This window comes from Macaca fascicularis, chromosome 11, assembly GCF_037993035.2.
Source record: "Macaca fascicularis isolate 582-1 chromosome 11, T2T-MFA8v1.1".
Lineage (NCBI taxonomy): Eukaryota > Metazoa > Chordata > Mammalia > Primates > Cercopithecidae > Macaca > Macaca fascicularis.
This window is the reverse complement of record NC_088385.1, coordinates 116,838,296-116,859,198: the sequence shown is the minus strand read 5'-3', so window position 1 is coordinate 116,859,198 and position 20,903 is coordinate 116,838,296. Positions and strand designations below refer to the sequence as shown.

Below are 20,903 nucleotides of genomic sequence, written 5' to 3'. Positions count from 1 at the left end.
GCACATGCCTGTAATACTAGCTGCTTGGGAGGCTGAGGTGGAAGGGTTGCTTGAGCCGAGGAGTTCAGTCCTGCCTGGGCAACATAATGTGACCCTGTGTTTAAAAAACAAACAAACAAACAAACATAACTATTTAAAAAATTAAACAAGACTTAGAAGAAATAGATGTTAGAGTAGATTTCTTAATTCCTGTGATAAGGGTTACTGCATCTTGGACAATTCTAGGTTAGATTTGAAAGGAAGGTAACTCATCTTCTGAATATATAAGAGCTTTTCTGCAGTAGTACAGAATTCGGTATATCACGGGCCTTTTCCTACCCTGAAATACTTTATTAAAGCATATTATACAGGCCAAGAATAATGTGGCAGAGAGGGTATTGTATAAGGCAGGATCCTGTAGCTTACACAGTATAGAATTTGAAGTCCTAAAGCCGTAATTACAGTAACAACTAATAGTAATAACCGTTATTATAGCATTTGTATTCTTTGAGCACTTTATTATATCACTAAATCCTTATAACCCTGTGAATAAGGCACAGTATCTCATGCCTGTAATCCCAACACTTTGGGAGGCCAAAGTGGGAGAATTGCTTCAGCTCGTAAGTTCGAGACCAGCCTGGGCAACATAGTGAGACCTCATCTGTATTGAAAAATAAAAAATTAGGAGGGCGTGGTGGCCAGTGCCTGTAGTGCCAGCTATTTGGGAGGCTGAGGTGGAAGGATTGCTTGAGCCCAGCATACTGAGGCTGCAGTGAGCCATGATCACTCCACTGCACTCCAGCCTGGATGACAGAGCAAGCAAGACCCTTTCTAAAAAGAAAAATGCCACCTTTTATAAATTTTGTGGGTTTTTTTTGGACAGGGTCTTGCTCTGTCGCCCAGACTGGAGTGCAGTGGCATGATCACAGCTCACTGCAGCCTCCACTGCCCAGGCTCAAGTGATCTTCCCATCTCAGCCTCCCTAGTAGCAGGGACTACAGGCGCACATGCCACCACACCCAACTAATTTTCGTATTTTTTGTAGAGCCAGAGTCTTGCTGTTTCCCAGGCTGGTCTCAAACCCGTGGGCTCAAGTGATCCTCCCACCTCAACCCCCCAAAATGCTGGGATTATAGGCATGAGCCACTGCATCTGGCCATTGTTGACATTTTTGAGATGAGGAAAGTGAGGTTCAGATTGCTTAAAGCTCTTTCTCTAGCCCACACAGTTTGAAGTGGGTATAGTTTGAAATTCAGGTCTGTCAGACATCAGAACCACGCAGTCACGTTTTCACACAGTCCTACCTCTCACTCAGGTTCTGGTTGTGCCACTTCTTAGACAAGTCATGCATTTGGGCAAATCAGCCTTCACAGCCCTAGTTTCCTTATCAGTAAAGTGGCCTGACCCCATCTTACAGCCCAGGGACGGTTGTGACTGGCAAAGGAGAGACTGGTCCATGCACTTTACCGAGACAAATAAAGATTATGTGTTAATGATGTAACATATATTAAAATGGTCTATCTACTGCTCTAGGACATCATTCTTTACACCTCTAACCACGATTCCTTTCTTGTTTCTGTGTTTTTCAGCAACTCCATTCAAGCGTGAGAACAGGGAATCTTGAAACCTGTTTGAGACTGTTGTCTTTAGGAGCACAAGCCAACTTCTTTCATCCTGTAAGAAAACATCAATTGCTTCAGGTATTGAAACTAAGTGAGTTGTGTTCATGTAGCTTTATTTAATGTGCTCTTTTGTCTACTTTTTATTAATGATTCTTAGGAAAAAGGAAACACCCCACTCCATGTTGCCTCCAAAGCAGGGCAGATTTTACAGGCTGAATTATTAGCAGTATATGGAGCAGACCCAGGCACACAGGATTCTAGTGGGAAAACTCCCGTTGATTATGCAAGGTAAGAGACCTAGATTCTTGCAACTTCTATCTGGAATTTTTTTGTTGGGTATGATTCCTTGTTAAGTAGCTAAGTTGTATATGTTAACATTTAACCCCTTTAAAGATTTATGTTACTTTATTTTACAGATGAAGACATTTCAAATGCATATAAGCTCAGCCTGGCAAAGTTGAGGAAGGCTAGAATCATGAACCAGTGTGCTAAACTTCCAGTCTTTTACTTGATCCTTTATAACACAGTGGTATTTGAGCTATAGTCAGATTCCAAATCAAGTATGAAGAATTACAGAATGCACTCTTTTGTTTTTTTTGCGACGGAGTCTCGCTCTGTCACCCAGGCTGGAGTGCAGTGGGGCCATCTCGGCTCACTGCAAGCTCCACCTCCTGGGTTCACGCCATTCTCCTGCCTCAGCCTCCCGAGTAGCTAGGACTACAGGCGCCCACCACCACGCCTGGCTAATTTTTTTGTATTTTTAGTAGAGACAGTTTCACCATGTTAGCCAGGATGGTCTCCATCTCCTGACCTCGTGATCCACCCGTCTCAGCCTCCCAAAGTGCTGGGATTACAGGCGTAAGCCACCGCGCCCAGCCACACTCTTCTATTTTTTAATACTCTTAGTTATTGCTTGAACTTAAAAGCAAATCTATACATAGATATGTGATTAAACAAGTATAGTAAAATGTTAATTGTAAGGTTTGGGTAGTAGACATCTAAGTGCTCACTCTAGGCTGGGCGCGGTGGCTCACACCTGTAATCCCAGCACTTTGATGGTACAAGGCAGACAGGTTACTTGAGGCCAGAAGTTCGAGACCAGCCTGACCAACATGGTGAAACTCTGTCTCTACTAAAAATACAAAAAAAAAAAAAAAAAAAAAAATTGGCTGGTCATGGTGGCAGGCGCCTGTAATCCCGCTACCTGGGAGGCTGAGGCAGGAGAATCACTTGAACCTGGGAGGCAGAGGTTGCCATGAGCCAAGATCACGCCACTGTACTCCAGCCTGGGTAACAGGGCGAGACTGTCTCAAAAAAAAAAAAAAAAAAAAGTGCTCACTGTAAAATGCTTTAAATTTTTCTTTATTAATACCGTCCTTGAAAAATTATAGGTTAGTCTTGAATATCATTTAAATATTCAATTAAATTGGATATCAATTAAATGGCCAAAGATCAATCATCTTTCCTTCTTTTTCCAAAGTACCTTTATTAACTGTGAAGCACAATGCTCTGCTCCACAGAGGATAAAATGGGCAAATAACAAAACTCTGCCTTCCCAGAATTTACTCTCTTGGAAAAGATGATTCATGAATGCCTGAAAGAGTTCAAGGAGGCAAGACCATGTGTGATTCATTGCTAAAATAGATAATTGGTCTTAAAAAGCATATATAGGGTTTCTTCATTTTGGTCCAAATCATTTAAGAAATTTCTTCAGTTGGTCTTGAAGAATGGGTTGGATTTGAATGTATGAAGGAGGAGCTAAAGCATTCCAGGTAAGAGGAAAGGCAGGAGTCAAGATCAGGAGGCAGGGAGGGACAAAGCGTGTTCAGCACAGCAGGAGACCTGGCTGGAAAGAACAGAGTGGGTCTGGGAATAACAGCAGGAGTACAGTATTGCACGGTGCTTCATTATTTCACACAGCGCTAAAAAAGAAAAGAGCTCAGCCAATTATGGTGTATCATCAATTATAGAATATTTCCTGATTTCAAAGATACTAAAAAATGAAAGAATAAGATGTGACTCTCACAGATCAAAGCTGTGTGGTAGGTCGGAGGGTGTTGTGAGTGCCTTGAATGGTCGGGAGAGAAGCTGACTGAAACTATCAGGTTGGTGCAAAAATAATTGCGGTTTTTGCCATTACTTTTAAGGACAAAAACCACAAAATACACTTGATCTTGGAAGAGGGCCCTGGGTAAATAATACTTATTATCATTTACCATGGGATTTTCACACTTGTACCTTGCATATAATAATCTCAATATAATTTGTTTGAATCCTTGTTACCAAAAGGATTCTAAGCAGCTTAAATATTTCATGAATGTTGAAAGGTAAATTTAATATTTTCTGTTATGCAAATTGAAGATAAGGAGACAGAAGTAGCTACAGGCATGAGCTGTGCATTAGGTTGGCCTGTCTGTCACTGATTTGAAGTCTTTGAAGTGGTTACTAGACTGTCATCCAGAGTCAGACTGGCTGCATCGGCATCACCTAGGGGAAGGACTTTCTTCAACATACTGGGCCCTGGTCCCATCCTGTCCCCACTGATTCAGAATTTCCAAGGGTGGGGCCTGCACATGGTATATTCCTAGAAATGTGCTAGTTAATTTTTGAGAACCTCTACCCTAAACCATTGATTAATTTCATTTTTTTACTTCATTAAATTAAGTCATTCTTTATCCTTCCCTCTCATAAATCTTTGAATTTCTTATTAAGTATTCTATTTTGTGCCTTAATAAAGGAAAGGGGATAGTTCAGATGGTGAAAACAGTTTATAAAAGTGGGATGCAAAGTAGACTTCAGAAATCTACCTCCCACGACAAGGCTGATTATTCTAAAAAGCCTTGTGTGATAAACTGCTCAGGTGTCTCTCTTTGTACTTCTCCATTTTAAAGCCAGTGAATAGTGAGTAATATAAATGGTACTTTGTTTTCTCTTGGTAGGCAAGGAGGGCACCATGAGCTGGCAGAGCGCCTTGTGGAAATACAGTATGAGCTGACGGACAGACTAGCCTTCTATCTCTGTGGCAGGAAACCAGGTGAGTGGACGGAGAATGACCGCTTCACATCTCCAGTCAGGAAGGTTCTAGAAAAACAAGTCGGGACACTATTTTTTTATGACCTCCTCTACTTTAACATGTCCCTGAGAAAGCTGTAAATATGGGTTCTAATTTGAAAGGATAACTACAGAATTGTCAGTTACATATAAAAGATATAAAGTTGGACAAATCTTAGATTTTTCATTTTTAAAACTTCAGCTCTAGAGAAATAACTTATTTCAAGAATCAGATTGAATAAACAAAGCAAAATTGAATGGTTACCACAGTTCTTGAACTTGGTGGGAGTAAATGCAGGAGTAAAGCAATAACCTTTGTAGTTATTTGAAAAATTCTTCCTAAGGAATGGAAAAAAAGTCCAGAAATAAACTTTGTCAAAGCCAAGTTGGCTATTTGGGATATGGAACAGGGGGTCAGCAAACTATGGTCTGTAGCCCAAATCTAGCCAGCTACTTGTTTTATTAAATGAAGTTTTGTATTGCGCCACTGCACTTCAGCCTGGGTGACAGAGTAAGACTTGTCTAAATAAATAAATAAATAAATAAAGCAAGCAAGCTTTTGCCGGGTGCAATGGGTCATGCCTGTAATCCTAGCACTTTGGGAGGCCGAGGCAGGAGGATTGCTTGAGCCCAGGAATTCGAGACCAGCCTGGGCAAGAGGGGTGAGACCCTGTCTCCACAAAAAAGTTTTTTTAAAAATTAGCCAGGCATGGTGGTGCACGCCTGTAGTCCCAGCTACTTGGGAGGCTGGGACTTGAGCCCAGGAATTGAAGGTGGCAGTGATCTATGTTTGTGCCACTGCACTCCAGCCTGGGTGCAGTGACAAAGCAAGACCCCCATCTGAAAAATAAATGAATCAAGTTTTATTGCAAGAGAGCTATGCCCAATTATTTATACCTTATGTATGGCTGCTTGCACATAACAACAGCAGAGCTGAATAGGTTAAGTCATTGCAACAGGCCACAAAGCCTAAAATATTTACTATTTGGCCCTTTAGAGAAAATATTGGCCAATCCCTGATGTACAACCTTCACATATATGTATGCAGTGGTTCTCCATCCTGGTTGTACAATAGAGTTAAGAGCCTCTGGTGAAGTTTCAGTTCTGGGTGAGATGGAGTAAGCACACCCCACCGTGTCTCCTGCAGAATAGAACTAATAGATGTGGACCAAATGCTTGGAGTAGCTAGCTAAAGACTCTGAAAAATAAATCCTAGTTGGTGAATTAGGGAACTCAAAGTGCCATCAGCTGGTGGTGAGTGTCCTCTTTGTCTTACTTCTGATAGGACTTCAATAACAGCCTGAAACCTGGAAGTACATAATGAGTGCAAAAAAGCCTTTTTCTGCCAGGTGCAGTGGCTCACACCTGTAATCCTAGCACTTTGGGAGGCTGAGGTGGTCGGATCACGAGGTCAGGAGATCAAGACCATGCTGGCCAACATGGTGAAACCCTTCTCTACTAAAAACACAAAAAAATTAGCTGGATGTGGTGGCAGGCGCCTGTAATCCCAGCTACTTGGAAGGCTGAGGCAGGAGAATTGCTTGAACCCGGGAGGCAGAGGTTGCAGTGAGCCAAGATTGCGCCACTGCATTCCACCCTGGGCAACAGAATGAGACTCCATCTCAAAAAACAAAAAAGCCTTTTTCTGGTTAAAGAGCAGGAAATGGGACTCCTACAGGACAGAGAGGAAAGGGATTCCCCTGGAGGTTTTTCCTCCTCCTCTTCCCTTTTTCTGATCTCTCCCATCCAGACCCTAGGCAAGCCTATGGCTGCAATAGCAGCAGCAGCAGTGGCAGTACAGGTTCCTAAATCTCTGAGCAAGAGGATGAGGGGGGATCCTGATTGCTTTTCTTTTTCTCTCTATTCTCTCACCATCTGCCCAGAAGGCAGAACCTCACCTGGTCAGTTGCCTGCTAAGACAAAAATATTAACATTTTTGCATAAAGTTTAAAGAAGACCCAGAGTCTCATAACATTCACAGTGTCCAGGATACCATCCATAATGACTTGACATATAAGTAATTCTCATGTACTTGCAAGGGAAGGCAGTCAATAGATGCCAACCCCAAGATGACACAAATGTTGGAGTTATCAAAGATTTTAAAGCAGCTAGTAAGACCATGCTATAAGAAGTAAGAGCAAACATTCCTGAAACAAACAGGAATATAGAAAGTCTCATCAGAGAAATAGAAGATACAGAAGAGAACCAAATAGGAATATTAGAACTGAAAAATACAAACACTAAAAATTTAAAACTCACTGGATGGGCTTAATAGAAGACTAAAGATGACAAAGAAAGTCAGTGAATTGAAAACAGATCACTAGAAATTATCTGGTTTAAGCAACAGAGAGGAAAAAAGAGTAGGAAGAAAAAACTGAACAGTCTCAGGGACCTGTGGGAAAATACTAGAATGTCTGACATTTATGTCATTGGATTCCCAATAAGAGATGAGAAAGAGTGGTGTGTGCAGAAAAAGTATTTGAAGAAATATTGGCAAAAAAAGTCCTCTAATTTTAGGGCAGGTTCAGTGGCTCACACCTGTAATCCCAGCACTTTGGGAGGCCGAGGTGGGCGGATCATTTGAGGTTGGGAGTTCGAGACCAGCCTGGCCAGCATGACAAAACCCCATCTCTACTAAAAATACAGAAATTAGCCAGGCATGTTGGTGTGCACCTATAATCCCAGCTACTCGGGTGGCTGAGGCACAAGAATCACTTGAACCTGGAAGGTAGAGGTTGCATTGAGTCCAGAGTCCAGATGGTACCACTGCACTCCAGCCTGGGCAACAGAGTGAGACTCTATCTTAAAAAAAAAAAAAAAAATCTAAATTTGGTGAAAGACGTAAACTTACAGATTCAAGAAACTTAGAAAATTCCAGAGAAGATAAACTCAAATCCACACTTGAGACACATCAGAATCAAACTGCTGAAAACTAAAGTTGAAGAAAACATCTTGAAAGCAGCCAGGAGAAAGTAATACATAACATATATAGAAAAACAATGATTTGAATGATTATGGATTTCTTATCAGAAACTATGGAGATGAGAAGGAAATGAAACAATACTTTGGTTTTGTTTGTTTGTTTGTTTGAGATGGAGTCTCTCTCTGTCGCCCAGGCTGGAGGGCAGTGGTGCAATCTCGGCTCACTGCAACCTCTGTCTCCCAGGTTCAAGCAATTCTCCTGCCTCAGCCTCCTGAGTAGCTGGGATTACAAGTGCCCGCCACCACGGCTGACTAATTTTTGCATATTTAGTAGAGAATGGGGTTTCATCATGTTGGCCAGATTGGTCTCGAACTCCTGACCTCATGATCCGCCCACCTCAGCCTCCCAAAGGGCTGGAACTGCAGGCATGAGCCACCGCGCCCGGCCAGAATAATACTTTTTAAATTATTGTTATTTTGAGACAGGATCTCACTCCATCCCCTAGGCTACAGTGCAGTGGTGTGATCTCAACTCACTGAAACCTCAACCTCTTGAGCTCAAGTGATCTTCCCACCTCAGCGTCCACAGTAGCTCAGACTACAGGTGTGCGCCACTGTGCCCAGATAATTTTTGTATTTTTTGTAGAGATGGGGTTTCACTATGTTGCCTAGCCTAGTCTTGAATTCCTGAGCTCAAAATCCGCCCACCTTAGCCTCCCAATGTGATAGGATTACAGGCGTGAGACACTGATCCTTTTTTATTATTATTATTATTTTTTTCTCATCATCTTTGTGATGGTAGAAACAATACTTTTAAAGTGCTAAAAGAAAAGCTGTCAACCCAGAATTCCATATCCAATGAAAATAACCTTTGGAATGAAGGCAAAATAAGGATATTCTAACAGGGAAAAAAAAAATAAGAGAATTATTATTTACTTTAACAGAAATGCTAGAGAAAGTTCTTTGAGTGGAAGGGAAATGATGCCAGAGGGAATCTTGGAACTTTAGGAATTAAAGAAAAACAACAGAAATGTTAAAGATCTGGCAGAGTAAGACCCTGTCTCAAGAAACAAACAAAAAGTTGAAATTGTCATACATATCTTAAAGCTATAACATTGTCAGCCAGTCTCAGTAGTTCAAGCCTGTAATCCCAGCACTTTGGTAGGCCGAGGCAGGCGGATCACCTGAGGTCAGGAGTTTGAGACCAGCCTGACCAACATGGTGAAACCCTGTCTCTAGTAAAAATACAAAAATGAGCCAGGCATGGTGGCATGTGCCTGTAAATCCAGCTACTCAGGAGGCTGAGGCAGGAGAATCACTTGAACCTAGGAGGGAAAGGTTATAGTGAGCCAAGATCGTGCCACTACACTCCCACCTGGTGACAGGGAGACTCTGTCTCAAAAAACAAAACAAAAAAATTGTCTAGTGGAGTTTTCAGCATGTATCAGTGTAATACATTTGACAACTATAACATAAAAGGGAGTAGGGTAAAAGAAATAGAATGGTAAGATTTCTGCCTTCTGGAAATGTAAAATAGGATTTCTAAGTAGACTGAAAAGTTAGGTGTATGTACGTGTGTGTGTGTGTGTGTGTGTGTATGTATGTATGTGTGTGTGTATATATAGAGAGAGAGAGTAATTTCTACCACAACCACTAAAAGAAGACTACAGGCCTGGCATGGTGGCTCACGCCTGTAATCCTAGCACTTTGGGAGGCTGAGGTGGGCAGATCATGAGGTCAAGAGATCAAGACCATCCTGGCCAACGTGGTGAAACCCTGTCTCTACTAAAAATACAAAAATTAGCTGGGCGTGGTGGTGTGCACCTGTAGTCCCAGCTACTTGGGAGGCTGAGGCAGGAGAATTGCTCGAACCTGGGAGGCGGAGGTTGCAGTGAGCCGAGATCATGCCACTGCACTCCAGCCTGGGTGACAGAGCGAGACTCCCATCTCAAAAAAAAAAAAAAAAAAAAAAAGACTACAAAGATATGTGATCAAAAACGCTAGAGGTAAATGAAAATGGAGTATTAAACATAAATCATCAAAAGATATTTTGATTCAAAATATTCAAAAGAGAGGATGGGGGAGAACAAAAAACTAAGGACCAAACAGAAAATAAATAGTAACATCACAGACTTAAATCCATACATATCAATAATTACATTAAATGTTAATGACCCAAAAACATCGATAAAAAGCAGAGATTGTCAGAATGGATTAAAAAACAAAAGGGGCTGGGAGCAGTGGCTCACACCTGTAATCCCAACAATTTAGGGAGCCTGAAGCAATTCTCCTAATCATTTGAGCATAGGAGTTTAAGACCAGCCTGAGCAACAGAGCAAGATCCCTTCACTACAAAAAATTTTATACAAAGCAGCCAGGCATGGTGGTGCATGCCTGTAGTCTCAGCTACTCAAGAGAGGCTGAGGTGGGAGGATCACTTGAGCTCAGGAAATCAGGGCTGCAGTGAGCGCTGATCATGCCACTGCTCTCCAGCCTGGGCAACAGGGCAAGACCCTGCCTCAAGGAACAAACAAAAAACTATAAGGTCTAATATATACTGTCTATAAGAAACCCACTTTAAATATAACAATATAGGTAATAAGTTAAAAGCCAAAAGTATAAAAAGATGTACCATGCAAAGGCCCAGGAAAAGAAAGTGGCTATATTAATACCAGACAAAGTAGACTTCAGAGGAAGGAATATTAGCAGGGATAGAGAGGTACATAATGTTATGATAAATGAGTCAATTCATCAAGAAGGCATAACAGTTTTAAATGTGTACACATCCAGCAACAGACCTTCAAAATACATGAAGCAAACTTCGATAACACTAAAAGGAGAGAAGGTCAAATCTACAATTATTGTTGGAGACTCTACAGTCATCTTTTAGTAATAGAACTAGTAGATAGGAAATCAGTAAGGATATAGAACTAAACCAGACCAAAACCCAACTAGATCTAGTTGATGTTTATGGACTCTTCTACCCGACAACATTAGAGTACACATTCTTTTCAAGTACATATTGAACATTCACCCAGATGGACCATATCCTGGGTCGTAAGACAAACCTTAGCGAATCTAAAAGAATTAAAATTCTATAAAGTATATTTTCAGACCATAATAGTATTAAGCTACAAATAGGTAATACAAATAAAACTGAAGAATACCCAAGTGCTTGGAAGTTGAACAACGTGCTTCTTTTTTCTTCCCCCCCCCCGAAATAGAGCCTCACGCTGTTGCCCAGGCTGGAGCGCAGTGGTGCGATCTCGGCTCACTGCAACCTCTGCCTCCTGGGTTCAAGCGATTCTCCTGTCTAAGCCTCCCTAGTAGCTGGGATTACAGGCGTGTGCCACCACACCCAGCTAATTTTTGTATTTTTAGTAGAGATAGGGTTTCACCATGTTGACCAGGCTGGTCTCGAACTCCTGACCTCAGGTGATCCACCCACCTCAGCCTCCCACAGTGCTGAGATTACAGGTGTGAGCCACCGTGCCCAGCCCTGAACAACACACTTCTAACTAATCCATAGGTCTAAGAGGAAGTCTCAAGGGAAATAATATTTTCAACTGAATGAAAATGAAAATGCAGCATATCAGAATTTCTGGGATGCAGCCAAAGCAATGCTTAGAGGAAGTTTATAGTATTAAATTCTTACCTTAGAAAATAAGAAAGGTCTCAAATTATTCTTACTATTTTTTGAGATGGTGTCTTGCTCTGTCAAGACTGGAGTGCAGTGGTGCCATCTTGGCTCACTGCAACCTCCCCCTCCCGGGTTCAAGTGATTCTCCTGCCTCAGCCTCCTGAGGAGCTGGGATTACAGGCATGCAGCACTATGCCTGGCAAATTTTTGTGTTTTTAGTAGAGATGGAGTTTCATTATGTTGGCCAGGCTGGTCTGTAACTCCCCACCTCGAATGATCTGCCTGCCTCAGCCTCCCAAAGTGCTGGATTACAGGCATGAGCCACTGCACCTGACCTCAAATTATTCATCTAAGCTCCTCCCCTAAGAAACTTTAAAAAAAAAAAAAGCAAAATAAACCTGAACCAAACAGAAGGCAGCAAATAGTAAAGAGCAGAAATCAATGAAACTGAAAGAAGGAAACAGTAGAGAAAAATCAATGAAACCAAAAATTGGTTTTTCAGAAAGATTAGTAAACATAAATGTCTGGCAATACTGACAAAAAGGAGAGAATACAGATGGAGTTGTCACTATAAACCCCACAGACATTGAAGGATAATTTTAAAAAAATACAAACCAGACCGGGCGTGATGGCTCATGCCTGTAATCCCAGCATTTTGGGAGACTGAGGCAGGTGGATCACCTGAGGTCAGGAGTTTGAGACCAACCTGGCCGACATGGTGAAACTCCATCTCTACTAAAACTATAAAAATTAGCTGGGCATAGTGGTGGGTACCTGTAATCCCAGCTATTTGGGAGGCTGAGGCAGGAGAATTGCTTGAACCCAGGAGGTAGAGTTTGCAGTGAGCTGAGATCGTGCCACTACACTCCAGCCTGGGTGACAGAGTGAGACTCCATCTCAAATAATAATAATAATAATAAAGACCAGGCATAGTGACTCACAGTGGTAATCACAACACTTTGAAAGGCCGAAGTGGGAGGATTGCTTGAGGCCAAGAGTTTGCGACCAGCCTGGGCAACATAGCAAGACCCCATCTACAAAACTGCAACAACAAAAAAATTAGCCTGGCATGATGGCACATGCCTGTAGTCTCAGTTACTCTGGAGGCTGAGGTGAGAGGATTGCTTGAGCTCAGGTCAAGGCTGCAGTGAGCCTTGTTCACACCACTGTACTCTAGCCTGGGTGACAGAGTGAGACCCTGTCTCAAAAAAAAAAAAAAAAAAAAGAAAAAGAAAAATGCAGCATAACCAAGTAGGATTTCCAGATAGGCAAGACTGATTTAATATTTGAAAATCGGGCCAGGCACGGTGGCTCATGCCTGTAATTCTGACACTTTGAGAGGCCGAGGTGGGTGGATCACCTGAGGTCGGGAGTTTGAGACTAGCCTGGCCAACATGGTGAAACCCCATCTCTACTAAAAATACAAAATTAACTGGGCGTGGTGGTGCATGCATGTAGCTACTCAGGAGGCTGAGGCAGGAGAATCGCTTAGAACCTAGCAAGCAGAGGTTGCAGTGAGCTGAGATTGCACCATTGCACTCCAGCCTGGGCAACAGAGTGAGACTGTGTCTCAAAAAAAAAAAAAAAAATCACTTTATGTAATTATCTATCATGTTAAGAGTAAAAAAGAAAAACTATAATCATATCAGTTGATGGAGAAGAAGCATTCAACAAACTTCAACATCCATTCGTGTTTTTTTTTTTTTTTTTGAGGCGGAGTTTCGCTCTGTCTCCCAGGCTGGAGTGCAGTGGCCGGATCTCAGCTCACTGCAAGCTCCGCCTCCCGGGTTTACGCCATTCTCCTGCCTCAGCCTCCCGAGTAGCTGGGACTACAGGCGCCCGCCACCTCGCCCGGCTAGTTTTTTTTTTTGTATTTTTTAGTAGAGACGGGGTTTCACCATGTTAGCCAGGATGGTCTCGATCTCCTGACCTCGTGATCCGCCCGTCTCGGCCTCCCAAAGTGCTGGGATTACAGGCTTGAGCCACCGCGCCCGGCCCCATTCGTGTTTTAAAAAACTCTTAGCAAACTAGGAATAGATGAGACTTCCTTGATCTGATAAACAGTATCTGTTTAATGATGAAAGACTGTGTTTGTTCTCAGATTGGGAGAAAGACTAGGGTGTCCACTCTTACCATTTCTCTTCTACATCACACTGGAAATCCTAACCAGTGCCAAGAGGAAAGAAAAATAAATAAAAGGCATACAGATTGAAAAGGAAGAAATCAAACTGTCCCCATTCAAATGAGATTATTTCTATGTAGAAAATCACAAGGAACCTACAAAAAGGTTTCCAGAACCTTGAGTTAAGCAAGATTGCAGGAATACAAGGTCAACAGTCAAAAATCCATCTTTTTTTTCTTTTTTCTTTTTTTGAGACAGAGTCTTGCTGTGCCAAAAGCAAGCAGGCTCTTTGGCGCCCTGCCAAAAATCCATCATATTTCTTTAGACTAGCAGTGAACAATTGGAAACTGAATCTAGAAAAACAATACCAGTAATAAAAACTCCAAATTGGCCGGGCACGGTGGCTCACACCTATAATCCCAGCACTTTGGGAGGCCGAAGCGGGTGGGTCACCTGAGGTCAGGAGTTCAATACCAGCCTGGTTAACATGGGGAAGCCCTGTCTCTACTAAAAATACAAAAATTAGCTGGGCATGGTGGCAGGCACCTGTAGTCCCAGCTATTCGGGAGGCTGAGTCAGGAGAATCGCTTGAACCTGTGAGGTGAAGTTGCAGTGTGCCTGAGATCTCGCCACTACACTCCAGCCTGAGTGAAAGAGCGAGACTCTGTCTCAAAAAAATAAAAAAGGTCCAAATTAAATACTTAGATATAAATCTAATAAAATGCACAATACACATAGTATCTATATGCCAAAAACTGCTGATAAATCAATGGAGACCTGAGTAAGTGGAGAGATGTACTGTGCTTATGGATATAAAGACTCAGTAACATGTCCATTCTCCACAAGTTAATTAATGTATAAATTTACTTCAATTGAGGATTTTTTATAGACATAGACATGCTGATTCTAAAATTCAAATGGAGGCCCGGTATAGTGGCTTACGCCTGTAATCCCAACACTTTGGGAGGCCAAGACAGGAGGACCACATGAGCCCAGGAGTTTAAGATTAGTCTGGGCAGCATGGCGAGACTTCATCTCTACAAATAATAAATTAGCCATGTGTGGTGGTGCATGCCTGTGGTCTCACCTACTCGGGAGGCTGAGGTGGGAAGATCACCTGAACCCAGGAGATTGAGGCTGCAGTAAGCCATGATTGTGCCACTGCACTCCAGCCTGGGTGACAGAGTGAGACTCCATCTCCAATAATAATAATAATAATTTAAAAATTCAAATGGAAAGGCGAAGGAACTAGAATAGCCCAGACAATTTTGCAGAAGAATAATGTGGGAGGAAGTACACCACTCAATTTTTTGGAATTGCTATGAAGCTCTACAGTTCTCAAGACTGTGATACTGACGAAGAGATAGACATATAGGCCTTTGAAACAGTATAGAGAATCCGGAAATAGACCCACACAAATATGTTCAACTGATTTTTGTCAAAAGTGCAAAGGTAATCAGTTCAGTGGTGGAGGAAGGATAGTTTATTTGTTTTGTTTTGTTTCTTTTATTTTGAGACAGAGTCTTGCTCTGTCACCCAGGCTGGAGTGCAGTGGTGGGATCTTGGCTCACTGCAACCTCGGCCTCCTGGGTTCAAGTGATTCTTCTGCCTCAGCCTCCCAAGTAGCTGGGACTACAGGCTCACGCTACGACACCCAGGTAATTTTTTGTAATTTTAGTAGAGACAGTTTCACCGTGTTAGTCAGGATGGTCTTGATTGCCTGACCTCGTGATCCGCTTGTGTTGGCCTCCCAAAGTGCTGTGATTACAGGCATGAGCCACTGCACCCGCCCCAGGATAGTCTTTTTTAATGCATTGGGACAACCGGACATCCATGTGCAGGAAAGTGAACTTCAACCTAAACCTCACACCTTACCCCAAAACTGGAAAGGATCATAGATCTAAATGTAAAACCTAACACTGAAAAACTTCTAGAAGAAAACGTAAGAGGTCCGGGCACGGTGGCTCATGCCTGTAATCCCAGCACTCTGGGAGGTCAAGGCGGGTGGATCACCTGAGGTCAGGTATTCAAGACTAGCCTGGCCAACATAGTGAAACTCCGTCTCTACTAAAAATACAAACATTAGCTGGGCGTGGTGGTGCACGCCTGTAGTCCCAGCTACTCAGGAGGCCAAGGCAGGAGAATCACTTGAATCCAGGAAGTGGAGGTTATAGTGAGCCGAGATCATACCACTGCACTCCAGCCTGGGCAACAGAGTGAGACCACGTCTCAAAGAAAAAAAAGAAAAAAAAAGAAAACATAAGAGAAAATCTTTGTGATCTTGGATTAAAGCTTTTAGCTATCAACTGAGTATGGTGGCTCACGTCTATAATCCTAATACTTCGGGAGGCCGAGGTAGGAGGATCGCTTGAGCCCAGGAAGTCGAGGCTGCAGTGAGCTATGACTATGCCACTGTACTCCAGCCTGGGCGACAAGAGCAAGACGTTGCCTCTGCAAGGGGGAAAAAAAATTCTTAAATATAACACCAAAAACTCAATCCATAAAAGAAAATATTGATAAATTATACTTCATCAAAATTGAAAATTTCTGGCCAGGTGCAGTGGCTCACGCCTGTAATCCCAACACTTTGGGAGGCCAAGGCGGGTGGATCACCAGAGGTCAGGACTTGAAGACCAGCCTGACCAACATGGTGAAACCGCATCTCTACTAAATACAAAAAGTTAGCCAGGCGTGGTGGCGCATGCCTATAATCCCAGCTACTTGGGAGGCTGAGGCAGGAGAATCGCTTGAACCTGGGAGGCAGAGGTTGCGATGAGCCGATATTGCACCACTGCACTCTAGCCTGGGCAACAAGAGCGAAACTCCATCTCAAAAGAAAAGGAAAAAAGGAAAATGTTTGTTCTGAGAAAACTACAGTTAAGAAAGTGAAAAGACTGGCAATAGACTGCAAGAAAATACAGGTATTTAGAAATCACATATCCAGCAAATGACTCATATTCAGAATATTTAAAGATTTTTTTTTTTTTTTTTTTTTTTTTGAGACGGAGTCATGCTCTGTCGCCCAGGCTGGAGTGCAGTGGCCGGATCTCAGCTCACTGCAAGCTCCGCCTCCCGGGTTCACGCCATTCTCCTGCCTCAGCCTCCCAAGTAGCTGGGACTACAGGCGCCCGCCACTTCGCCCGGCTAGTTTTTTGTATTTTTTAGTAGAGACGGGGTTTCACCATGTTAGCCAGGATGGTCTCGATCTCCTGACCTCGTGATCCGCCCGTCTCGGCCTCCCAAAGTGCTGGGATTACAGGCTTGAGCCACCGCGCCCGGCCTATTTAAAGAATATTTAAATTGAGCCCAGGAGTAATATTTACTTGAGCCCAGGAGTTTGAGACTAGCCTAGGCAACGTGGCAAAACCCTGTTTCTACTAAAAATATAAAAAAATTAGCCAGGTGTAGTGGTGCACAACTGTAGTCCTAGCTATTCAGGTGGCTGAGACATGAGAATCGCTCGAACCCAGGAGGTGGAGGTTGCCAGTGAGCCGAGATCCACGCCACTGCACTCCAGCCATGGGGAGCAGAATGAGACCCTGACTCAAAATAAATAAATAGGCCAGGCACGGTGGCTCACGCTTGTAATCCCAGCACTTTGGGAGGCTGAGGCAGGCAGATCACCTGAGGTCAGGAGTTCGAGACCAGCCTGACCAACATGGAGAAACCCAGTCTCTACTAAAATAAACACAAAATTAGCCAGGTGTGGTGGCGCATGCCTGTAATCCCAGCTACTCAGGAAGCTGAGGCAGAAGAATCGCTTGAACCCGGGAGGCAGAGGTTGCAGTGAGCCGAGATCACGCCATTGCACTCCAGCCTGGGCAACGAGTGAAACTCCGTCTCAAATTAATTAATTAATTAAAATTAAAACAACAGTAAGAAAATAACCCAATAAAAACTGGACAAAGACAAGATATGGGATGGCAAAAAAAAAAAAATCACATGAAGATCCGGCCACTGCATTCCAGCCTGGGCGACACAGCGAGACTCTGTCTCAAAAAAAAAAAAAATCACATGAAGACAAGCGCTGCATGGTTAGTCATTAGCACGATGAGGTGCCACAGCATACCTATTAGAATGATTAAACTTTTGAAAACAAAACAAAAATTGAAAGTACAGATGCTGGGAAAGACAGAAAGCAACTATAACTCTCACACATTGCTGTTTGGAAAACAAAGTGATAGTGCTACTCAAGGGAAAAAGTCTGGCAGTTTCTTACCAAGTTAAACATACATTTACCATACAACCCAGCATTTCTACTCCTGGGTCTTTACCCAGAAAAAAGATAGACTTATGTTAAAGGAAAACCTACATAGGAATGCTGATAGTGGCGTTATTCATTGGTACATGGATCAGGGTCCTCCAAAAGCTAGACTAGGACTGAGTCAGTAAGCTTCCTTGCAGATGGAGTCCCTGTCTGGATCTGCAAAGGCCACCTGCCCCAGCCCTGACTGTTTTATACTAATAGATTCATTTGAGCAAGGCCCAGAGCTCATCCACTGTCCCACACGGTGGGCTGATGGAAGCCTGCTGTGAGCTGATTCAGCTCCCTCAGCACACTTTCCATGGCCAAAGATCATCAGTTACACTGAGGGCAAACTAATCGTAAGGATTGAGGTGAGCATAGGTTTCTGCTAAATGATGCCTGGACCTTTGTACCAGAAAAAAAACAAAGCTATAAGCCTTGCTATGGCTGAGTCTTCAGGAATTTTTAGCCAGTCTAGCAACATGACTCGTAATTATGCACAAATACTGATTGCAAAACTTAGTTTGAGGAAATAATGGTGGTGTTCCTTTACAGATCTTATCAACATTTCTATGAACAAAACTTTGACTTGGTTTCTGTTTCAGATCACAAAAATGGACAGCACTTTATAATACCTCAAATGGCAGACAGGTAAGGCCATTGAAATACCAGTTAGTTTTGTCTATCACTAATATTTCCTTGGTTGTGTTATGTTTAAGTATATTATATTTTGTGTTTAACAAAGCCCATACATTTTTCTCTTTTATGGCTATACCATTTGGAAATAAGACGGCTGTAAGTAAACCACCATATAAAACTTAAGTTTCAAAGAGCACAAGTAGCAGTTTTACTAATAGGAAAATTGGAATCAGTGATATTGTCACTGTTTTAGCCAGTTGTGACAGTATTATTTATTTATTTATTTATAGAATACGTCTGTGTTATAGAGATTACATTATCTATGACAGGGGTTGGCAAACTTTTCTTCTCAAGGGCCAAATAATAAATATTTTAGGTTTTGTGGGCAATATGGCCCCTTTCACAATAGCTTAACTCTACTGTTGTAGATGAAAGCATCTGTGGACACTGTATAAATGAATGGGTATGTCTATTCCAGTGAAATTTTATTTCTGGACACTGAAATTTGAATTTCAAATAGTTTTCACGTTATGAAAGATTGTTTTTTCTTTTTGCCCCTCAATCATTTTAAAACGTAAAAACTATTCCTAGGTCAATTGAACAAAAAGGCCATAATTTTGCTGACACCTGATCTATAATTGCAGATGAGTTCATTGCTACAGGAATGAACCTTAAACCCTTGTTTTGCAAATTACCTTTGCACAGAACCTGTCAAGAGTTTATAAATGACTAAATGCTATTCCCGATACAATCTTGCCATCCCGATCCTTTACATCTTCCCTTTTTGTTTTTTTGCTTTGGTAGAGACAGGGTCTTGCTATGTTACCCAGGCTGGTCTCAAACTCTGGGACTCAAGCAGTCCACCTGCCCTGGCCTCCCAAAGTGCTCGTACAGGTACGAGCCACTACATCTAGCCTCGTATTTTCTTTTCTTTTCTTTTCTTTTTTTTTTTGAGATGGAGTCTTGCTCTGTCGCCCAGACTGGAGTGCAGTGGTGCAGTCTAGGCTTACTGCAACCTCTGCCTCCCAGGTTCAAGCAATTCTCCTGCCTCCGCCTCCTGAGTAGCTGGGACTACGAGTGCGTGCCACCACACCCAGCTAATTTTTGTATTTTTAGTAGAGATGGGGTTTCACCATGTTGGCCAGACTGGTCTCAAACCCCTGACCTCGCCGAGCACGGTGGCTCACACCTGTAATCCCAGCACTTTGGGAGGCCGAAGCGGGTGGATCACGAGGTTAGGAGTTCGAGACCAGCCTGGCCAAGATGGTGAAACCCTGTCTCTACTAAAAATACAAAAACTAGCCAGGCACAGTGGTGTGTGCCTATAATCCCAGTTACTCTGGAGGCTGAGGCAGGAGAATTGCTTGAACTCGCGTGGCAGAGGTTGCAGTGAGCCGAGATTGCACCATTGCACTCCAGCCTGGGTGACAGAGTGAGACTCCATCTCAAAAAAAAAAAAAAACCCCTGACCTTGTGATCCTCCCACCTTTGCCTCCCAAAGTGCTGGGATTACAGGCGTGAGCCATCGAGCTTGGCATATTTTCTTATATCATGCTTTTTTTTTAATGCTTCAAAAATTGTGACTACTCACATAAGGGCCTGGAAGGTAACCTGGCAATAGCTTTTGTCGTTTAGTTGGTGGACAATTTTTTTTTTCTCTTTAACACTTATATGATTGTGGTATTTCAGAAGGAGTTACTTTCACCGACTTGTTCTGTTTAGAGCTCCTCACTGGCTATCGGTCTGTAGAATGCTTGGTTCTAACATGGTCCATGAACTATAATTAATATTTTTATCTCTTGGGTGTCTTAAACTTTACAGAGTTCACAAATCTGGCTTTATTTATTTGCTTATTAGCTTTGTATGTTTTCTTAGCAGCCTGGATTTGTCTGAATTGGCAAAAGCTGCTAAGAAGAAACTTCAGTCTGTGAGTATACCTCTGTACTGGTTTTCTCTAGTATGAGAATCGGTGCACTCTGCTTATACCTACTCTCAATGCAGGTTACCTATTGCGTCTGATGACTTTATTTCATACTTTTATTTGTTAAATTAGAACCAGACAATTGAGTATACAGCAGTGATGACCACAAGGACTATTAAGTTCAGTATATTCAATTCATTGGTTCTGCTTCAGATAATCTCGTTTTTCTCTGTCATGTAAAAAGTGCAGATGGCACCTTTGGCATTAGGCAGTTGTTCTCCTCAGGAGAGTTCCCTAGTTTCTCTCAGCGTCATGAGTAAGTAGGGCACGCATTCCTGGGGTGACTTAGCCACATAGGGTTCTAGAACATGGTAAATGCTGATGCTGAAATGGTAGCGAGTCCCATAGATTCACTCGCTGCCATTTGGATCCAGCCATACTGTAACCCTCTTTACCATCCCATGCCATTCATCAGCGCTTTTTAAATTTCCACTGTTAAAAGCTGGTGGTCTTGGCCCACGTGTGTGCTCAGAGTTTGCCGGGTCTGCACCACAGCCTCCCTTTAGCCTGTATCTTTCTTCCAGACTGCCCACCTCAGCCTTAGGAAAGGCCTAAGGGCCCAAGGCCTCAAGAGAAATCTGTTTCTCTGGGATTGACTTCTCTTTGTCTAGTCCCTTCACATGAAGCCTCACCAGGGTACTTCTCGCTACTTTAACCACCAAAGTATACTCCTCAGCTGTTCCCATTGCTCTTTGGATCAG

General features: G+C 42.7%; 1 protein-coding gene across 26 annotated transcripts in view; it reads left to right on the top strand.

The window, feature by feature from the left end:
• The window catches only part of GIT2 (GIT ArfGAP 2), a 68,223-nt gene that overhangs the window by 10,810 nt on the left and 36,510 nt on the right, over positions 1 to 20,903 (top strand). For 18 of the 26 annotated variants that reach the window (XM_074007763.1, XM_074007762.1, XM_074007759.1 and 15 more), the window contains 5 exons: positions 1,569 to 1,655; positions 1,759 to 1,889; positions 4,541 to 4,635; positions 18,188 to 18,233; positions 20,097 to 20,148. In XM_074007763.1, coding sequence (XP_073863864.1) covers positions 1,569 to 1,655; positions 1,759 to 1,889; positions 4,541 to 4,635; positions 18,188 to 18,233; positions 20,097 to 20,148 — 411 coding nt within the window. The remainder of the gene's footprint in view (positions 1 to 1,568; positions 1,656 to 1,758; positions 1,890 to 4,540; positions 4,636 to 18,187; positions 18,234 to 20,096; positions 20,149 to 20,903) is intronic. The other 8 variants (XM_074007761.1, XM_074007758.1, XM_015431511.3 and 5 more) reach the window with 1 other exon arrangement.